The 19,682-nt window shown below is 42.1% G+C and overlaps 1 protein-coding gene across 1 annotated transcript in view; it reads left to right on the forward strand.

The window, feature by feature from the left end:
• EZR (ezrin) overlaps positions 1-19,682 on the forward strand; it is a 37,421-nt gene that overhangs the window by 16,113 nt on the left and 1,626 nt on the right. Inside the window, exons 2-12 of the mRNA XM_059467899.1 lie at positions 1,540-1,623; positions 6,548-6,643; positions 7,434-7,708; positions 8,495-8,578; positions 9,234-9,380; positions 12,771-12,867; positions 15,926-16,089; positions 16,981-17,111; positions 17,774-17,934; positions 18,205-18,297; positions 19,203-19,454. Of these exons, the coding sequence (XP_059323882.1) occupies positions 1,540-1,623; positions 6,548-6,643; positions 7,434-7,708; positions 8,495-8,578; positions 9,234-9,380; positions 12,771-12,867; positions 15,926-16,089; positions 16,981-17,111; positions 17,774-17,934; positions 18,205-18,297; positions 19,203-19,454 (1,584 nt within the window). The remainder of the gene's footprint in view (positions 1-1,539; positions 1,624-6,547; positions 6,644-7,433; positions 7,709-8,494; positions 8,579-9,233; positions 9,381-12,770; positions 12,868-15,925; positions 16,090-16,980; positions 17,112-17,773; positions 17,935-18,204; positions 18,298-19,202; positions 19,455-19,682) is intronic.

Below are 19,682 nucleotides of genomic sequence, written 5' to 3' on the forward strand. Positions count from 1 at the left end.
TTTAAAGGACAGTGCTTTAAAAACACAGCTTAAAAGCGGCATCACTAAGTCATCTTCTCTGGTTTAGTTCTGGGGTCCTGTGACTTGGAAAGTGTCTTCAGTCATCTTTCTTTGGGAGGATACTCTGTCATATGGGAGCAGAAGAAAAGAAACAACTCTATAAAGATACTTGATGCCTTCATAGAATCATTTAGTTTGGAAAATATCTCTAAGAATAAGTTCAGCCATTAACCTAACATTGACAGGTCCACCATTAAACTGAAGAAGGTTGGTTAAACATTCAGTGTCTCACTGAAAAAGGAGTGCAAAGCTTTTAAATATATTTTACTAAAACTAGCTGAAGCAACTTGTTTTATTCACAATTCTGTGTTAATTGTGACATTGTTACATGTGACATTTATCCTAGAGTTTAAACATACATAATTAAGTTGCTGGGAACTGCTGAAGGCCGAAGCTTTGTAGTGAGTGATTCTATTCCTCTCCTTCCTCTTTTACCTCTCTTTTCTTCAGATGTGGGCCAGGCTGTCCTGGTCTCTTAACCGTGGCTTTCTGTCATGTGGCATTACCAAATTGTTGGGAAATTGTAAAGAAATCTCATCTGCCTGTACCTTACATGTTGTCTGGCCTTGTAGCATAACTGTACTACACAATCATACATATTTGGGATTTTTAGATTTGTTTTGGGATTTTTGTGGTTTTGAGAAGTAGTATAATATTACAAGCTGTATTCAGAACAGTTGGAGATAATCCTTTCCCAATTTTCCATTTTACTGGTCCTTATGCCATTCCCTGCAAGATTAGTTGCTGCTTTTGCATCCTGATTAACTGCTAATAGACTTTTTCTAGTCATTAAACACTCTTGCCTTCTGCATTTAGTAGTAACCCCTCTCTTGCAGTCTAGTGCCATTGCAGTAAATCTAGTTATGTTGTTTCTTCGCTGACAGCAAGAGCTTATTGAACTCCTGGCCTGCAGAATCATTCAGTACCTGTTACTGCTGTTTTTATGTGCTGAACAGATTTTTATGAGGGAAAGAATGAACGTTTATCAGGTTAATGCTGATTGCTTTATAAGAATAATCTGCAGCCTTTTGCCTTTAAAACCTCAGATTAATTCCAGCTTTAATATAAATGGAAGTTAAATTATAAGTCTTAAATTTAATTTAGTCATTAGGGCCTTTCGTAATCCAAGGGATGGCCTGCAGGCAGCTATAATGTGTATCCACAGTAGCTCTTAGTCCAGGAGGGTTTAGGCCTGGAAAGGGTCAGGTCTAAAATACCCTCCTGTTGAACCAGAAGATCTGTCCAATCCTGTGTTGAGTAAGAAAACCTGTGGAGCAATTTGGTTAAAACAGCAGAATGAGTGCCCCAATTAAGTTTGCTGGTGTGATAACACGATTCTAATTGAGGCTTAAGTGTGTTTATTATAGAGGTTACAGGAGTGCATCAAAGCATGGAGACTCTTGTACACAAAGGACTCTGTTAACACCTAGAAGTAACTTTCAATGCATCTTAAACAATGCTTTTTGTTTTTTTCCTTAGATCAACGTTCGAGTTGTTACTATGGATGCAGAGCTGGAGTTTGCCATCCAACCAAACACTACAGGCAAGCAGCTCTTCGACCAGGTCAGTGAAGGGTTCCTGTGGGCTCTTGTTGTTTGATTTTGGAGTATGTTTTGGACTGTAGTGTTTTCTTAAGACTGGATTCCAAACCTATCTTTCTTCTCTCTACCTCCTAATCAAACGGCCCCAATCTGAACTAAGATCTCTAAATTCCATCACAGTAAAAGAAAAAAGCAAAAACCCTTGCAGGTATGTTATGTTCCAGTGAAACCTGTCTTCCTAGCATGTTGGATGATGAACTGTCTAAAATATTTTGACAGCATAACTAACATGTAAAAATATACCTCTTGCTTTGAAATACTGCTTAACTCTTACATAGTTCTTAACTTTTAAGGTTGAAATGTTGCTCTTGTGCATAAAACTGTTCAGAATCAGGTCTTCAGGTGGCTGATGAGGGCGTTGGCATGACTGCATTCATTCAAATGCTGGGTTTGAGTTAGCACAGGTGTTTGAGTTTGCCAAAATACTGGAAAATCAGAAGAGTTTGTGATCTCTGTGCAGCATTTACAGACAGCATGCCTTGTAAGAAGCCCCTGTGCAGCAGGATGGAGCAGAGATTAGTGCAGGTATCCCTGCCTTCAGGGATTCCCAGGGAAGTGGAGAGCTTGAGTGGCCAAGACTCCTCCTGTACTGTTATTTTTCCTGTTACTGCTTGAACAATATTCAGGTCTATTTGAAGATGGACCTGCAAAGATCAGATAAAGACAGCTAAAACAAACTGTGTGCTATTTGTGAAATTTTGTTATTATCAACTTAAGTAGCTTGCTGTTGTAAAACTGAAGCAAGGCCTAGATTTTAGCAGAAAAAAATTTACCTACTGCTCTGCAACTCAAAAAAAAAGAAGAAGAAAAGAATTGCTTCTAACCATTTCTGCTGTAGACCTGAAAAACAAGAATTGGTCTATGCAGACTTCAGTCACACATTTTAACGTGTTCACAAACCATTATTTGTACTTCTTCCCTTGTACCCACTAACCTTGATAGCTAAGGGTGGTTGTACTTGAGTAGCTACTGCTACTCAGGTAGGCAGTATTGGCTAAACAATGTCCATTCCTTCTGGGGTATTGTTGGTGCAATTCTTGTTTCAGTGAGTTAACTAGAACTTGCTAGGCCTTATGGCAATTGTGCATTGAGAAGTATTTAAAAAGAAGATCCAGAAAAAAACCCACAAACAAACAACCCACAAATCAGTTTAAAAATAAACAAAATTCTAAACCCCCAACAAACTAACAGGAAAAAAGCTTTTAGTGAGTTCTTGAAAGGAATGAAAGAAGGAAATCAAATACTAAACACTGCAGAGCTTCACAGTACAAAACTGAGTAGTCCAGCTTGTATTTAGCATTAAATCTAACTTTAATTCCTTTTGATTACTACTGATGTGGGATAAACATCAAGTATTCATTGAACACAGAGGCCAAGGGTTCAATTTCCATATGGTTCATTCATCTTAGAGTTGAGCTTGATCATCCTTGTTGGTCCCTTCCCTCAGAATATTTTATGATTCTGTGGCTGGAGATTTGCTGAAGTGCATTTGAAACCTGTATTTTTATGTAAACAATAACTGCAGCTTGATCTTCCAGAGGAGAGTCACCAAGTTGATTAGGGAGATGGATCACCTCTGCTATGAGGAAAGGCTGAGTATTGGGATTATTCAGCCTGGAGAAGAGAAGGCTTTGGGGTGACGTAACTGCAGCCTTCCAGTGCCTGAAAGGAGCCCTAAAAAAAGTTGGAGAGAGACTATTTACAAGGGCATATTGTGACAGGGCAAGAGGGAATGGATTCAAACTGAAGGAAGCATCTTTAGATTAGATATAAGGAAGAAATTCTTTACTGTGTTGGTGGTGAGGCACTGGAACAGGCTGTCCAGAGAAGCTGTGGATGCCCTAACCCTGGAAGTGTTTAAGGCCTGCTTGGATGGAACTCTGAGCAATCTGGTCTAGTGTAAGGTGTCCCTGTGCATGGCAGGAGGTAGAACTAGATGCTCTTTAAGGTCCCTTCCAACCCAGGCCATTCTATGATTCTGTGATTCCATTCATGCTGATCACCATGGCATCAGAGTAATTTCTTCCCCTTGCCCTTTCATGTTGATCCAAAACAGAGAAATTGGGTTTTATCTCCATAAGTATGAAAATCCAAATTACTGAAAGCCAGGTTTTAAAAAGCAATGCTTTAGGTTAGACTCTAAGTATGTCCTTATGACAAGCATTCAACAAGTACTTCCCTCCTCCATATATATTAACTAATGCTTAGATCTGTTCAGAGTCAGGGTTGTCTCTCTGGCAGAAGGGAAACCACTTTCTCTGCTTTCTGCTGAGAAGTTCAAAATCCTGAGAACATGGAAAAGGCAGGATGTTTCAGATTCCAGATACTTCTATTTTAGCTTGCTGTCTGGATTCTTAGGGATTTCTGAAGAATGATTAGTGCACTATTGGGATAGACCTACACCTCGTGGAGATTTGCTCCTTTACATCCCATGGCATGGGTTTAAAACCTGTGATTGGAAATTCTTATCCATATTTCATACCTTGTTGGAGGATACTTCAGCATATCAAGGGAAGGCTGAGGTAGAACTGAGCAGCACAAAACCAGAAAAGGTGAAGACCATGCATTCTCTCTTCAGTTCTGTTGAGCAAGCCTTTCACTAGGCCCTTATCTCGGGTGGAGTTTACACTCAGATAAAGCCTGTGGAGGCAACAGGTTTTCACAGGTATGGGGAGTGGCCCAGCTGGAACTGCAGAACCACCGTGGGGGTTTTGAAGAACCAAGCTATTTTTAAAAACTACAAGGTGATTTATTGGCTTGGTTGTCAAAAACCAGAGCTAGGCTTTGCTAGATGTCTGTATCCTGCATGTAAGGTGTTCTATAGCTCCTTTTACAGGAGAGGGTAAATAAGGAAACCTGTGAATATTAAGTTCCTCTCCACCCAAGCCAGTCCTGTGCAGTTTATGCTGCAGTGAGGTCTGAGGCATCCCAAGGACCAGCCCAGTGGGCTCTGCTGCTGGCTGGAGTATCTCCCAGGTGGCCATGTGCCCTCCTGACCACGCATAAAAGAAATTCAAATGGAGGAGGGTGTAACTGGCATTCTCTGGGAGTGAAGGCATAACTGCATGGAATGGGAAGACTCAAGATTTGCGGCTTCATGCATTTCAGGAAGCAGAGGAGGTGTCTTTCATCTTGTATATAATGCCTTGTTTCTTATTTCTTCCTTGTTTTGCTGTGGAGGAAGTTTACAGAGCATTTCCCAGTACAGGCCAAAACCTTCTTTGTTCTTTGTATTGAAACTCAAACAGTCAAATTATGGAGTTTAGCTTAATACTTTCTCCTTCCTTGCTTTTAGGTTTGGGAAGAATTTGAAGGGTCATGATTTCTGAAACCTTTCTAACTCTATTTATAGGAATTGTACTTTTTCTCTTGTAAGAGACATTCAGAGATAATGACCTGATAACTGCTTGATTTATGTAACTTTTTATTTTAACAAAGTTGCAACATTCTTTTGTGCAACAGGAAGTACCACACTCAACATACCCCTGGTTTCCTGTTAAACTTCATAAAAATACATCCAGCTGTCAGAAAACTGGTCTCCCATGATGAAACAAGTCACTGTGAGGGAGGATGGAAAAGGAATTTTAGTCAAGTAAAAGCTGAATATTTACAGAGCCCAGCTTTTTTTTTAAAAGAACGTGGTGGGAGCTTGGGTTTTTTTGTTTGTTTGGATTGGTGGGTTTTATTGTCTTTGTGATAAACTCTAGTTAGTCTTAGCTAACATGACATTGTTTCTCTCAAGTCTGCTCTCCAGCCAGAGTGTCTCCAGCAATACCTTAAATGTGGAGGTGAAACAGATCCTTGGTTGAGATCTTAGACTTGCTTGAAGCACATGTAACTACACATTCCCAAGTCTGTCACTTCCCTAACTCACTCAGTGGTTTTTAACTCTTCTTGCCTTCCACTCAGTTGAGCTCCCTGTAGTGATGCCTACATCACTTTTTGTGGGGCTACTCTGCAAATAACATAACAGAAGTGATGCAGCTGTGAACGTGGTTGATCTTTGCAGATTTTGGCTGTGTCTAGAGCTTTACAGGTACATGAGCTGGCAGCCAAGCACTTGGCTATAAGAACAAGCTCTCAAGAGTAGGTGAAGGTCAGGGACTTGTTGGCTCTGTCCTCCACTGAAGCAATGTAACATGTCCAAACAGGACTGCTTTTCTAGTAAGGGCACCACCCAGTCAATGGATGGTGTTTCTGTGTCTTTCAGCTGGTTAGTATTTACAATATATGAAATGAAACTTGTCCTAATGTGGGGGTATCAATGTATTCTTGTCCTTCATAAACTCAGCCTTTTGGGGGGTTTAAAGAAATAATAACCTTGACTGAGAATACTTGCATCTTGTTTTTTAATTCTCAGAGCCTCACAGCAGCAGTATAAAGCACCTCTCAGTTGCTTCCTCCAGAAGGAATAGTCTCTGGTGACTGGCAGACAAGGTCACTTGAGCCATTTTATTACTGCTAACTAGCTGTAATTAGTACTAATACCATTAGAGACCATCCCACCAAAAACTTTGGCGACATAACTCATCTGCTTCACTAAGTACAATTTTAAGATGAGTCAGTAGATAAAAGCAAGCAGAAGCCCCACCTGCTGCCAGCGTGTCAGTCTAGCAGTTGGTGGCCTGTCACTCGCTGTTTGTCTCACCTGCTTTCCCCAAGATCATCATCTTCTCAAAACTGGGTGGGACAAGTATCTCAGCCTGTGCTGTCATCATCATCTACAATGCAGCTGTATATCCTTGTCTGCAACGTGAAATTAAGAGATGAGTAGGTTTAGGCTCTTGCCTGCACCATCACAGGTGATGTGGGACTCGAAAGGATACCTGGGCCTCAAGTGAAGTTTTTCCTGCAATAGCTTTTTCTTTTTTACCTTTCCGTTGCAGGTGGTTAAAACCATAGGTCTGCGAGAAGTGTGGTACTTTGGTCTTCAGTATGTGGACAACAAAGGATTCCAAACTTGGCTGAAGCTTGATAAAAAGGTAACAGACTTTGGGCTAATTGCTGGCCAAAGGTTAAAGCTTGTATGTTTCCTGATGTGTTATTGGCTGCAACTTCATACACCTTGTGCCTGCTGTTGATTGTGCCCTAATTTTCATAATTCCAGGATTGTTTTTAGAGATAACATTGTGATCTCCATGGGTGAGGTGTGACATGGTAGAAGCCCTTTCCCTCTCTGAGTTGCAGGAAGCATTTGCCACGTGTGCAGCAGCACCTGGATACTGTGCTTTGTTGGGAGGAAGCAGCTGCACTTTCTGTGGCTGGAGGAGCACTTGGCTGGCATGGGCTTAGGCCCTGCCTGTGCAGGATCAGTTGTGTCCTAATTGGAGAAGAAGCACTTCCAAGCTGGGCAGCCAAGTGCTGATGCCTCTGGTGTGCTCTTGTTTTTGTGTTCCCAGCTCTTATGAGGGCATGGGCTGCTTTTCTTGGTGGGGCAGTCGCTGACACACCTGTTTAATGTCAGGGGGCTGTTCTCTGTCAAACACACACAGTACTAGATGGGTTTGCCATCTGATACAGCGCAGTAAATCATTCTCCAGTGACCAGTGTTTGCTGTACAAACAGGATTTAACTGGCTTAGTTGGAAAACATAATGCATCTCCCCCATGTTCTCTCGTATCAGTAAGCAGCCAGAATTAAGGAATTCCGCTAAAGAGTTGCCAGTCACCTCTTATGGCAAATGCCCCAAATTCTTTTTTCTGTCTTAAAGCACTCTATTCTATTGTTTGCAAAAAAACACCTGCTCAGTTGTGGTGTCACCTCTGTCCTCAGGTTTCTGCTCAAGAAATCAGAAAGGAGAATCCCCTCCAGTTCAGATTCCGTGCCAAGTTCTTCCCAGAGGATGTGTCTGAAGAGCTGATTCAGGACATCACGCAGAAGCTGTTCTTCCTGCAGGTGAAGGAAGGGATCCTCAGTGATGAGATCTACTGTCCTCCTGAAACAGCAGTACTTCTTGGTTCCTATGCTGTGCAGGCCAAATTTGGAGATTACAACAAAGAGGTGCACAAGCCTGGATACCTCAATTCAGAGCGTCTGATCCCCCAAAGGTGAAGGAATTGGCTGATGCAGTCTCCTTTTTTATTTTTTTGTTTGAATTCTATTTAATGCAAAGAGTTTCATTTAAAAGTATCTTTGGTTTTGGTTTTTTTTTTTAATTGAATTGCATATAATTGGGTTTTTCCCTTATTTCACTTCTATCTGTCATATTTCAGTATATTTTTGCTTCTCCTTGTGTTGGTTAGAGAGGAAATATAGTTTTGTATTCAGATTTTATTTCTTAAAAACTGCTGCCATGCTGGTAACTGTGGCAGTATGAATGTTTCTTCTTTAAGAAGAAAAGAGCAGCATTAAGTCACGAATATGTTGTTCTTGAAGAAAGTTGGGTTGTGTGTCCTTAATCCTAAAGTACAGTCCTAAAAAGCTTGTAAGTGGAAAGCATGTCTTGTGGCTTCACAGTCCATCCTCACTCAGGATCAGTGGATGTTATCAGAACAATGGCTTCTGTTTACCCTTCCTGATGACACTGCAGCAATGTCTGATGCCAGGGATTGCACCAACTTTTGCTTTGCTGTAATCCCCTGGTGCCTACAGTATGTGTGTGATTCGTTTGCGGAGTTTTGCTTATACCTCTCATGTGTCTGGGCAGTGACCAGAAAGGCTTTGCAGAGGGTCTTTGCCCATTCTGCATTGCCCTGCTTCACAGAGAACATCTTTGGGCTGAGTAGGGTTTTCCTTTTGGCTACAGTAAAGCTTGCACCAGGGTGAGAGCAAAGATCACCATCAGTAGATACTGCAGAACCTCTAATCTTGCTGATATTTGTTTCCTTGTGTAGGGTGATGGACCAGCATAAACTCTCCAGAGAGCAGTGGGAGGAGCGGATCCAGGTGTGGCACGCTGAGCACAGTGGCATGCTCAAGTGAGTGTTTTGTGTTGGTCCTTGGGCTGATCACCCTGCTGCTTGTTTGGTTACCTTAAGTTTGCATTTCTACAACATGGTTTTGTTAGTCTGGGTTTAGACTCTTGAGTTGCCTGTGTGAGTGATACACACTGCTCCTGGTGTGTATTTTTTAGTTCAGTATTGGATCACATGGTAAAGCACAGTAGTATATTTTGTGCTGGTGCTGAGAACAGTGTGGCTTCCTGAAGATCTTGGACCTGTGCACATTGGATTAGTGACAGCTTTGAGTGGGGAAAAGAATAAAGGTGCTGTCAAACCTTACAGTCACTGAAGGATTTGCATTGACAGATGGGGAAAGCTCAGATCCTATACCTTTCCTACTCATTGTACCCTGAGACAAGGATGAGTGCTATGAGTGCTGAGGGAGGTGAATGTTGCTGATTTTCTGCCTGGAGGTACTAGGGATTGGTATATGGAAATATTCTCTGTGTGTGCTGGTAGACATGCTCTCATAACTTCTAAAGTGAATCCTAATGGTGCATGTTCAGTTTTAACTTCTGAGTTTCAAGTGAGGTTTAGGAAATTTTTTTTTCTTCTGAGCTGTTTGTATTTTCTGAGCTAAAGCTGATGTTGGTTTCTCATTTATCTGGTTTTTTTTCCTTGTCTCAATCAGAGAGAATGCCATGCTGGAATACCTGAAGATTGCCCAAGACCTGGAGATGTATGGAATCAACTACTTTGAAATCAAGAATAAGAAAGGAACTGATCTTTGGTTGGGAGTCGATGCCTTGGGGCTCAACATTTATGAAAAGGATGATAAGTAAGTCTTTTGTTTTTGCCTCTGATCTTCCAAAGAGGGTTGGTATGGGACATTTCTCATTTACAGGAATGCTTGTGGTCCAATTTTGGATCAGTAGGTGAAGCTGGGAAATGGGCTTTCGCGTCCCCTGTGCTTTCATGTCTTTCCTGAGCTGCTAACTCTACCTGCTGTTCAAAGAGAGATGTCAGTTGTACAATGCTCATAACTGTGCACAGTGCTGGGGCTGAATCCTGAACTGAGGCGTTTACCTGGCTTTTCCTTGAGTCAGGTCACCAGGTTTACCATCAGTGGCCACAATGAGAACCTGGCTAGGTGAAGGCATCTGCAGACACCTAAGGAAACTCCTGTCCTGAAGTTAATGATGAATGTGTGTGCAGCTGCCCAGTTCTGAAAAAGGCAGATTATGGGGTGGACACAAAAGCAAAGCTGGGTGACACCCAGAGCCCAGGGAGAGGCTAACCTATATAGTTACTGTGAACAAGGAATGAAATGAGGGCTTGCTGAAGTACACACAGTTTTAATCAGCCCTTCTGGTAAAGGCAGAGCCATTATTAATTGGATAGTAGGTGGGAAATGATAGACTACATCTATAAATAAACATAATAAGAAGGTGAGAACAGCTGTGTCTAAGCCTGCTAGTCTCTTCTAATACTCTGCACTGAAGGATTGAGGGGAGTTAAAAATATCTATTTTTTAGATGGAGCATTGCTGTCTAGACTGCTTTCTTTTCCTCTCCCCTATGTTTCCCATCTTTGTTTCATGTCACTAATCTGTAACAGACTATCATTGAAATACAGAACGGATTTCACCTGTTCTACATATTTGCCTCTAAAAAGGTTTGAATGCAACCCAAATATTAGTTGGAACTCTCTGCATCTTCTGTTGATAAGGCAAAGAGAAAGGCAGTCTTTTCTGCAATGCTAATATGTGCTGTCACCCAGAAAACAAGGAGTGTCACTTGAAAGAGAAGTAGTTTCGCTCATGTAATACTTCAGTCCTGAATGACTGGTCTTGCTATGTAACCATGGTCACACAAACAGGTTTTTCGAGCTGCAGAAATCAGTGTAGCCATTGACTGTGGAGGCCTATCGAGAGCGTTTGCAAAACAAATACAGTGCTGGAATAAACTGCTTATTTCTGCTGTGACTCTTGCCACTATATAATTAAGTCTTTCCAACAGATGTGGGGACTAGAAATAGTAATGTGTATGGCACCTCTGGTTTGTAGGTGTAAAGTTTGGGGACTGAGGGCAAAGATGAAGAAGCAGAGATTTCATTGTTGGAGTGTAACACGAGGAAAATGAGGCTGTGCTGTAGGTGTGTGAGCCTCTAGACTGCAGTGCATGTCAATGTCCTGTTTCTGGGTATATTCAGGCTTTTTCTTCCCCTGCATTAAAGGGAAGAATCTGCAGTAGAACTTACTTAATGAGTGAATTATTTTGGTTGTCTCTCAGACTGTATTATCTAGGATTTAAGCACTTGTACTAATGTGATGGAGGCTGGAGTAATTAGTTAATCTTAGTCTAATCAAATAATTTTCTTTACAGTTCTTAATGTTACACACACACACACACACACACACTGTTCATAATCTTGCAGTTGAGTTAGTGATTAGGGAGTGGATAGTTCTGAAGAGGGTGAATTTTATTCTTGATGTCTGAATTTAAATGAAGCAAGGCTGGTTTTTTTTTTTTTTTTTTGTGCTTGGACCCAGCAAAATCTTTTGATGTAGTAGCTTTCCATTTCTTTGACAATGAGGGAAATTCCTCCCAAAATTGCTCTTTTTTTCTTTAATCAATGTGCTCCACAGAATTCTTACAGAATTTGAGTGGTCCACTGTGATGATAAACATTTCTGTAAGTGCTAAACATGAAATACTTGTGTCTTCAAATAATTTGCAAGAATAATTGTGACAGAGACAACAACATATGTTGGAGGGGTTAGAGAATAACTAGAAGATTGCTTGTTGTCATTATTTTTTATGTAAGACACAATTATTATAGTTCTTAATCAAAAACAGCTATCTCTAGAGAATATACCGTCCCTTGCTAAGAGAAGAATAATCATGTGATATTAAATATTAAAAAAAATATTTGGTTGGGCTAATTAAAGGACTTTATTATAGTCACATGCACAAGTCCTTGTGATGTTAGAACTTGCTGCAGAGCTGATTAGGTGTGTGAAGATGAAGTATTGGAATGGCTCAGAAACATTTGATCTCATGACAAACTTTTTATATGTAAGACTCTGGAGAAATTAAGGCAGAGGAAAATATCAAGTGTTTAGTGAGTCATATAGAAAAATTCCAAACAAACCAGCAGACCTGGACTCCTCAGCAGCGAGGAAGAGCTGGGAGTCTGAATCCTGCCCTTTGCTTCATAGGGGAGCTTTTCACTGGTGGGAGCCACGTGGCACAGCTCATTGCATGAGCAGCGAGTGAAGTTCCGCTGGGTGACTCATGGGATGGGCTCAAAGAGCAGCTTGTATGGAAGGAGAGAACAGGGCCTTTGTTACCAACCTTGCCTGTCGTCTAGGGGAGGAGATATCTGAAGGGAGGGTGTCAAAGGATGGAGCCAGGCTCCTCTCAGTGCTGCTGAGCAATGGGGCAAGGAGAGGCTCTGGTGCACAGGGAGTTCCACCTGAATGTGAGGAAGAACTTCTGTGTTGTGCACAAGAAGTTCTTCCTCGCATTCTGCTCATGTACAGGTGACCATGCACTGGAACAGATTGCCCAGAGAGGCTGTAGAGTCTCCCTGCCTGGAGGTATTCAGGATGCATTCCTGTGCCATGTGCTCTGGGATGACCTGCTAGAGCAGGGAGGTTGGGCCAGATAATCCACTGTGGTCCCTTCCAACATGACCCATTCTGTGAAATAAAAGAAAATAAATCTTCTCCTACCAATGGTGCCTGCCCAGCACTTCAGAGAAGGCAGCATGGAGGTGACTGGGCTAGCTGTACCGCAGCAGGGTGGGTTTGCCTGTGGGTGCTGTAATGTGTGGGGAGCAGCTCAGTTACTTTGGCTCATGCCTCCCATGATGTGTGAGAGGTCTGTGCAGGGAAGCACTGCACATAAATTCTGCATACTGTGGATTTTGGGACCAGAGTTAAAAGAAATAAGCTTAGAAGCAGCTGATCATGTGGCTTCAGCAGAGTCCATTCCTATTTACATAGCCAAAGGTCAGTAGGGTGGTGAGAATGAGAAGAGACTCACTAAGAGAGGTTACTGGGCTTCTTTTCCTACTCCCTGTGGTATTCTGGTTCAATTACTGTCTTCTCTCTTTTGGGAAAGCTTTGTGAAGCATTGCATTCCACCAAGTCTGTGTGTTGGAAGCAATATGGGGGAAAAATGTTTATTGCATCATCCCTTAAAACAAGTTTTTCTTCTTTCCAGACTAACCCCAAAGATTGGGTTCCCCTGGAGTGAAATCAGAAACATCTCTTTCAATGACAAGAAGTTTGTTATAAAGCCCATTGACAAGAAGGCACCAGTAAGTATATCCAGAAGGGACTCCTGGATACTGCATATGAAAAACTGATAGTGTTTCATCTCAAAATAAAGTAGTCTTGGGAGAGGAGAAAGCCACAGATACTCTAGATGCAAAATAAGCATTTGTATTTAGAGTGTATTCAGAGCTGCTGTTTTTTCTGTGCAGCATAAATGAAGGGCTGATAGTGATAGCTAATGTGGAAAAAGATAAGGATTTTACAACTGCAGAGTCCTTTTTTGTAGCAAACTGGGTAACTTCATGCTCAAATTTGAGATTCATTGCTAGTTTGCTAGTTCTGTGAGGCCTCTCTGCATATCTTTCAGTGCATGCAAGCTGATAGGTAATTTTTTTTTTTTTGTTTAAAAATATCCATACATTAAAAAAATTACAGAAGTAGTTCAAATGCTACTGCAAAACCACATGGGTATATATGGCTTCCCATCCATCACTGCCCACTTCCACACTTCTGACAAAGTAAAATGTGGTGTTCATTGGCTTTCTTGAACACCAAGGTAAATTTCAGGGATATGACTTTGGAGAGCTGAAATGTAGCTACCTGTGAATGTTGCTTTTCAATACTTAAAAGTATGTTTTCAGAGTTATTTTAGTGAGGAATTAGAAACTTACTTTGACCTGTTGAGAACGTAAGGTGGAATAACTGGTATGGGTGGATGTCATTGTGTCAGTCTTGTGAAATTATTGGAGTAGTTGAGAAAGATCTCCTCTGCTCTTCCCCCACCCCAGTACTTGGCCTTGGTGGATAAGTGCAGCCCAGATAAATAATAAGCAGCCTGGCTTTGGCAAAGGATGATGGCTTATAAATATCTCTAACAGCAAAAGATCCTCCCAGTAATTTAAAGGATATTAATGCACTGTGTGCTGCAGGGATTTCTTCCATCCTCCAGATAAGAACCTGGGGGAGAGGAGCTATTTTCTGTAATGCTGTTAGTGAAAACAACAGAACTCCCCAGAGATAGAAAGCTGGACTGTCAGGCATGCTTTTCTCAATAGAAGAGCCTCTTGCATGTGTTGTACATAATTACAAAACACAGATCACAGCTTGCCACCCACTCCCCAAAGAGTAAATCTGAGTTTGAGATAGAAGGCTTGCAAAAGGCTGGTACAGAAAGGTGTTAGCATTGAAAACCTCAGTTATGTTTCCTCTTTCCCTGTCAATTATAATTTTCCTTCTGACTGATGGTATGTTTATATATGCCTAAAATAAGAATTTACCTGGGCACTAATTTTGAGTATTCAGGAAGTTGTCTGGGTTTTTTTGTGTGCTTGTATCTCCTTTTAGAAAGTCAGGCATCATTACTACAGCAAAATACTCAGTCCATTCAAGTTGTAGGTTGGGAAGGTCTCTCTTAATTTGGAAGATTCTGTATGCCTGTGTTTAAATTTACAGTAATGTAAAGGGCAGAGTCCTGTGGCACCTTGCCCAGGATAAGCTTTTTAACTTCTGGGCTTTGTCTGCCCATATACTCCAAGATCTTCAGCACATTATCTTTAAAATACCAAAGTGCAGTTCTCCCATTGTGTGAGATCTGGGGTAGGCTGGGGATGAGGAAAGAAAGGAATTTTCTTATATTTATATTTGAATGTTGTGTCCCTTGATTATGGCCTTAAATGACAAATGCAAGCACCATCCATACCCTCAGTATTTACTTCCACGGAAGTGAGCTTTGCCTCAGCACAGGACCTGTTCATCGCAATGTGCACAAACTTTGTTTTTACAATTACTTATCAGAAGTAGGAGGGTGGATGAGCAGTTTGCAGTCACAATTATCAGGATCAGACCTGTGAGCCTCGGAATGGCTCGAGCAGGATTTAGTGGGAGAGCACAGCACAGTGCCCTGGCTGCCTCTTCTGCAGCCAGTGTGCATTAGGGAAATGCATTGGAGAAAATCAGTCTTTGCCAGCATGTTCATCTTAATGCCACTTAGGGAGCTTTTAATTGCTTAGTGTGACTTCTAGATTTCCCAGAGATAGCCACAGTTGTGCTTCTGAGCTCAGGCAATTAAAAACATGGTCACTGCTTCCATACCTGGTTCCATCTTTTGCTAACAGTGAGGCAATCCATAGGAGAATAATTCCAAGGAATGGGCACTGGTTTATGGTGGTCATGTGGCAGCTTACCCACTATCCATGTAGTACACAGAAAAAGCACAAGGATGTTTATCCACTGTGTAAGTTTAGACTGTGTTGTAGATGTGTGTGATTGTGGACTCAGAAAAATTATCAGGAAGGTAGTGAACTTGGGCCCTCTGTATCCATTCCTTAGTTGGTTTTCTTCTAGAAGAGCTAGTCTAATTTATAATTTCTGTAAAAGTCTGACTACAGGACAGGTAATAAGAAATTTGGGAGTGTCCTTTTTACTGAACCAGAAATTTTAGAATATCATTTGTTTTGTCACTGCTTGCAACCTGATATTTCAAATAACCCATGTGGCTGGTGGTTAAAAAATTACTTTTTATTTGACACTCTTCTAACAGCCTAGGTCAGCTTAACTAGGAAATGCCATGGAATGGACAAGAATTATATTGAAAGAAGTAATAAGATAATTAATTATTCTTATTAATCTAAGATAAGAAATTATCTGAAAAAACACACAGGGCCTTGAATGTTGATTCAGATAGATTGAGAAATTCTACAAATTTGTAGTTTATGCTTTGTCTTTCAGTCACAAAACTGCAAACTGAAAAACTACTCAACACTAGAGGCCTGTGTGTTGCCCAGATGTTTACCTGCCAACCCAGAACCTTCTGCAACATCTAATAATCTCTATTTAAATGAGGCTTCATCTATCTGGGATTTTCTCTAAAAGATGCTTTATCTAGAAGAGTAACTTGCACATTCTATGTAGACTTTAAATGGAGAATATAAATCACAATAGTTTTGGCTTCAGATGATATTTGCAGTCTCTGCTGCTGTGTTTAAATGGTCTTGCATTTATGTCTGGATTCATATTAAATTAGTGACAAGATGTTCTGTCTGCAGTTAGCTGGGAGGATGAAGAGTGTTTGGAAAAACTGACTGTGGAGTCTCTCTCTCCTAGGACTTTGTGTTTTATGCCCCTCGCCTGAGAATTAACAAGAGGATCCTGCAGCTCTGCATGGGCAACCACGAGCTGTACATGCGGCGCAGGAAGCCCGACACCATCGAGGTGCAGCAGATGAAGGCCCAGGCCCGGGAGGAGAAGCACCAGAAACAACTGGAAAGGTGGGCTTGGATGCAGGCAGCTGGTGTGGCATGGCAGAAGTAAATGACACCCAGGTGCCAGGGTTCAGCAAGCAGCTGCATCCATGGGTGAGGCTCTGAGCCATCCCAGGCTCAGGGGGAGCACGTGTGGCCCTGGAGCTCTGGAGTATGGGCAGGGACTTTTGGGGTGTCCCGCAGTGGGACTGTTTTACCCTGCCCTACCCTTCCAGCTGTCCTGGCTGCAGCCTCAGGAGCTGCAAGAAAATGTGCAAGTAAAGGCACAGCAGGCTCTGGTGTGGTGGTGTGCTCCTAGAGAAGGATTTTCCTGACTCTGGAATGTTGGCATCTGATTTATGGGCTGAGCCACAGGATGCTTGGGAGTAGGGAGAAGCCTTCACAGGGAGCACATATGGGTACTCTGTAAAGACAGAAGGAACTGGGAGATCTCTTACAGGCCAGGAAAAAGGAATAGCAATTCTACCACTGGCTGCAGTTGCTTATGATTCAAGAAATCATGCTGCTTTTTTCCTGAACTTGTGGATGGTTTGTCTCTGTTCTCTCAGTCCTGTTGTTTTCACACCTCCTTAACTTTGCATATGGCAGAAGTAACAAAGTTACACCTCCTCTGCCTTGCAATACCAGTCTTTTTCCTCTCTGGGTCTAGCAGCTACTTGGTATTCTAAATTTCTGTAGCAACGAACAAAAATACAAATGCTATTATGAAATGGGGTATCTTAAACAGAGCAAAAATTCTAAAGAGATGAAGGAACAGCCTATTTCTGTCTTCTGGCTCCTGTTTTGTGGCAGCCACTTTCCCATTGAGCTGCCTGGAGAGGTTCCCAGCCAGCTTTCTTGTCTGGCAGTAGCTTGGGTCTGAAAGTGAGCTTCCAGCGTGAAATGTGTTTTTAACAGGAAACAACTAGAAGATGAAAAGAAGAGGAGAGAGACAATTGAGAGGGAGAAAGAACAAATGCTGAGGGAGAAGGAGGAGCTGCTGGTGAGGCTACAAGAGTATGAAGTGAAGACTCAGAAAGCAGAGAAAGGTAAAGTATGTCCTGGCTGACCACGTACTGTGCTCCACAGAGGGGGTGTATGGGTTGTTGCCCATGCCTTGCCTAAATCTGGTGACACTGGGATGGCTTGGCAAGACTTACTAATGTCAGTCTGCCAATACAGCTAAATGTACTAATGTGCATCCAAAGGATGAAAGTAGCATAAAATCTGCAGGTTTTATTTGGAAATGAAAGGGCAGGAACTCTGTTTTCCCCTGTTGCCAGGAGAATTTAAGTAGCACAGCCTCATCCAGCAGTGTGCAAGAGTTCACCCCTCAAGTACTTTTTACTCACTCCTAACAGAAAAGTACTTTGGGAACAAATCTTTCCAGTGAAATGGAAGCTTCTGTTTCAATGCAGAGAAGAACACAACATCTGATCCACGCAGCAAACTGTCAATTAACAGCAGCAGAGTCATGTCAGTGTTACAGACTTCAGTGCAAATATCTCACAGAAGGTTTAATTGCAATGTGCATCTGACTACTTCTGAATCCAGTTACTTGGTGTGTTATGCAAATTATTACTTTGAGGAGCACAGTGAAGGGAGTATTGCAAGCTGGAATAAAGTCCTGACTTCTGCAGTTACCTAAGAGACTGAAGTTCCTTAGCTTTGAGCAGACTTTTGGACTAACCACATTGATCTGTCTCTGCAGAGCTGTCAGATCAGATCCAAAGAGCCATTCAGCTGGAAGAGGAGAGGAAACGGGCCCAGGAGGAGGCAGAACGCCTGGAAGCTGAACGTTTGGCAGCCCTGCAGGCCAAGGAAGAGCTGGAGAGACAAACTATGGACCAGATAAAGAGCCAGGAACAGCTGGTAAGACTCAGCTACTTTGAGAACAAGATACAGAGGCATATTACTGTGCCCTTGAGTAAGGCAAAGCCTTCATGTCCAGGGAAAAACAGTGCAGTGAGGTAGTGGGCTGTCATTGTGGCACTGATTTCTATCATAAACAATCTAATTTTTAGTTCTTAGTTTCTTGTTCAGTCTCTACGAGAGTTAACAGTATTTTTTATTGTGTTTGGTTTTTTGGTTGGGTTGGTGTTTTTTCTAAGTCCCTGTAATTCCCATTTTATTATTCAACAGGCTACAGAGCTTGCAGAGTATACAGCCAAGATAGCACTTCTTGAAGAGGCAAGGAAGCGTAAAGAGAGTGAAGTTGAAGAGTGGCAAATCAGAGTGAGTATCTGCTTTACCAGCTGCTCTAAAATTCTGTGGTTCTTAGCCTGGTGTGACTTCTCAAACGTGTGGAAGCAAACATCTGTTCAGCAGTGAAAAAGATCAAACTTGTCATGAATGTGCAATACGTCTCCAAAAACACCTTTCTTCCAACAACCCTTCAGTCAAAAGTCAGAATGAAAACCTGTATAAAATCTAAAAATGCGATAATTGTCTTGGAGCCTTGGAGAGAGAGGGGCACATGAATAAATGATGCATGTAATCCATGATAAAATGTCTGAAAACATTACATCAGTCAAGAGAAGATGCTGCAAAAGCAGCCACACTGCAGGTGTCTGTTTTGAGGGGCACGTGCTGTTGGTGGCTTCCTGGTCCCTGGATCAGGAAAGTTTAATCAACTGCTGCAGTGAAACCACACAAGGCTTGGAGTGCTGGTGCTCCCAGTGCAATGTAAGACATGTGGGAGGGCAGAACCACTGCAGCAGCAGGGAAGGTCACTGCCTGCTGTGTAATTGCACTAAAAACGCCAAATGAGATTCCCAAATTCTTGCTCTGTGGAACTGGTGTGTCTCCAGCCTGCAGCTCTTCTAATAGAGAACCGAATGATGATAACTGTAGCTTCCCATAGAACTTTTTCCTGGCTTGTTTTATTGGAAGAATATTGTTTGCTTAGACTCCTTGCACATGTGTTTGTTCACACCCCCTTGCTCAGTGGCTGATGATGATAGCATCCCTAGCAAAAACAAAAGTTCTCTAATAACAGAGAACCATCAGCTGCAGACATTTCTTTCTCTCTTGCTTTTCACAGTAGATGGAACAAACTAGGAAGATAAGCATTTAAGTGTTCATTAAGCTGATTTAAAGCAAGAAAAGCATTTAAAATACATTCCACTCTTTTCCCAAAGGCCAGGGAAGCCCAGGAGGATCTGGTAAAGACCAAGGAGGAGTTACACCTGGTGATGACTGCTCCACCTCCACCCCCACCCCCAGTGTACGAGCCGGTGAATTACCACGTCCACGACAACCTGCACGATGAGGGCTCCGAGTACTCTGCCTACAGCGCCGAGTTCTCCAGCGAGGGCATCAGGAACGACCGCAACGAGGAGAAACGCATCACCGAGGCCGAGAAGAACGCGCGCGTGCAGAGCCAGCTGAGGGTAAGGCACTGCTCGGAGGAGGCAGAGGAATTGAAACAGTCCTGGAGAGCAGGTCATTTCACCACTTGGTTAAACACACAGAGCATGACAGTTTCTCTTTGTTTACAGTTCCTGTAGGAAGTTTGAAGTAAAGGCAAGGTATATAAAAATTACTCTCATTGCTCAAGCTTTGAGATTGCTTAAATCATCCATAATGGTTTTGGAAAGGCCAGGTCTTATCCATATCAC

This window comes from Ammospiza nelsoni, chromosome 3, assembly GCF_027579445.1.
Source record: "Ammospiza nelsoni isolate bAmmNel1 chromosome 3, bAmmNel1.pri, whole genome shotgun sequence".
Lineage (NCBI taxonomy): Eukaryota > Metazoa > Chordata > Aves > Passeriformes > Passerellidae > Ammospiza > Ammospiza nelsoni.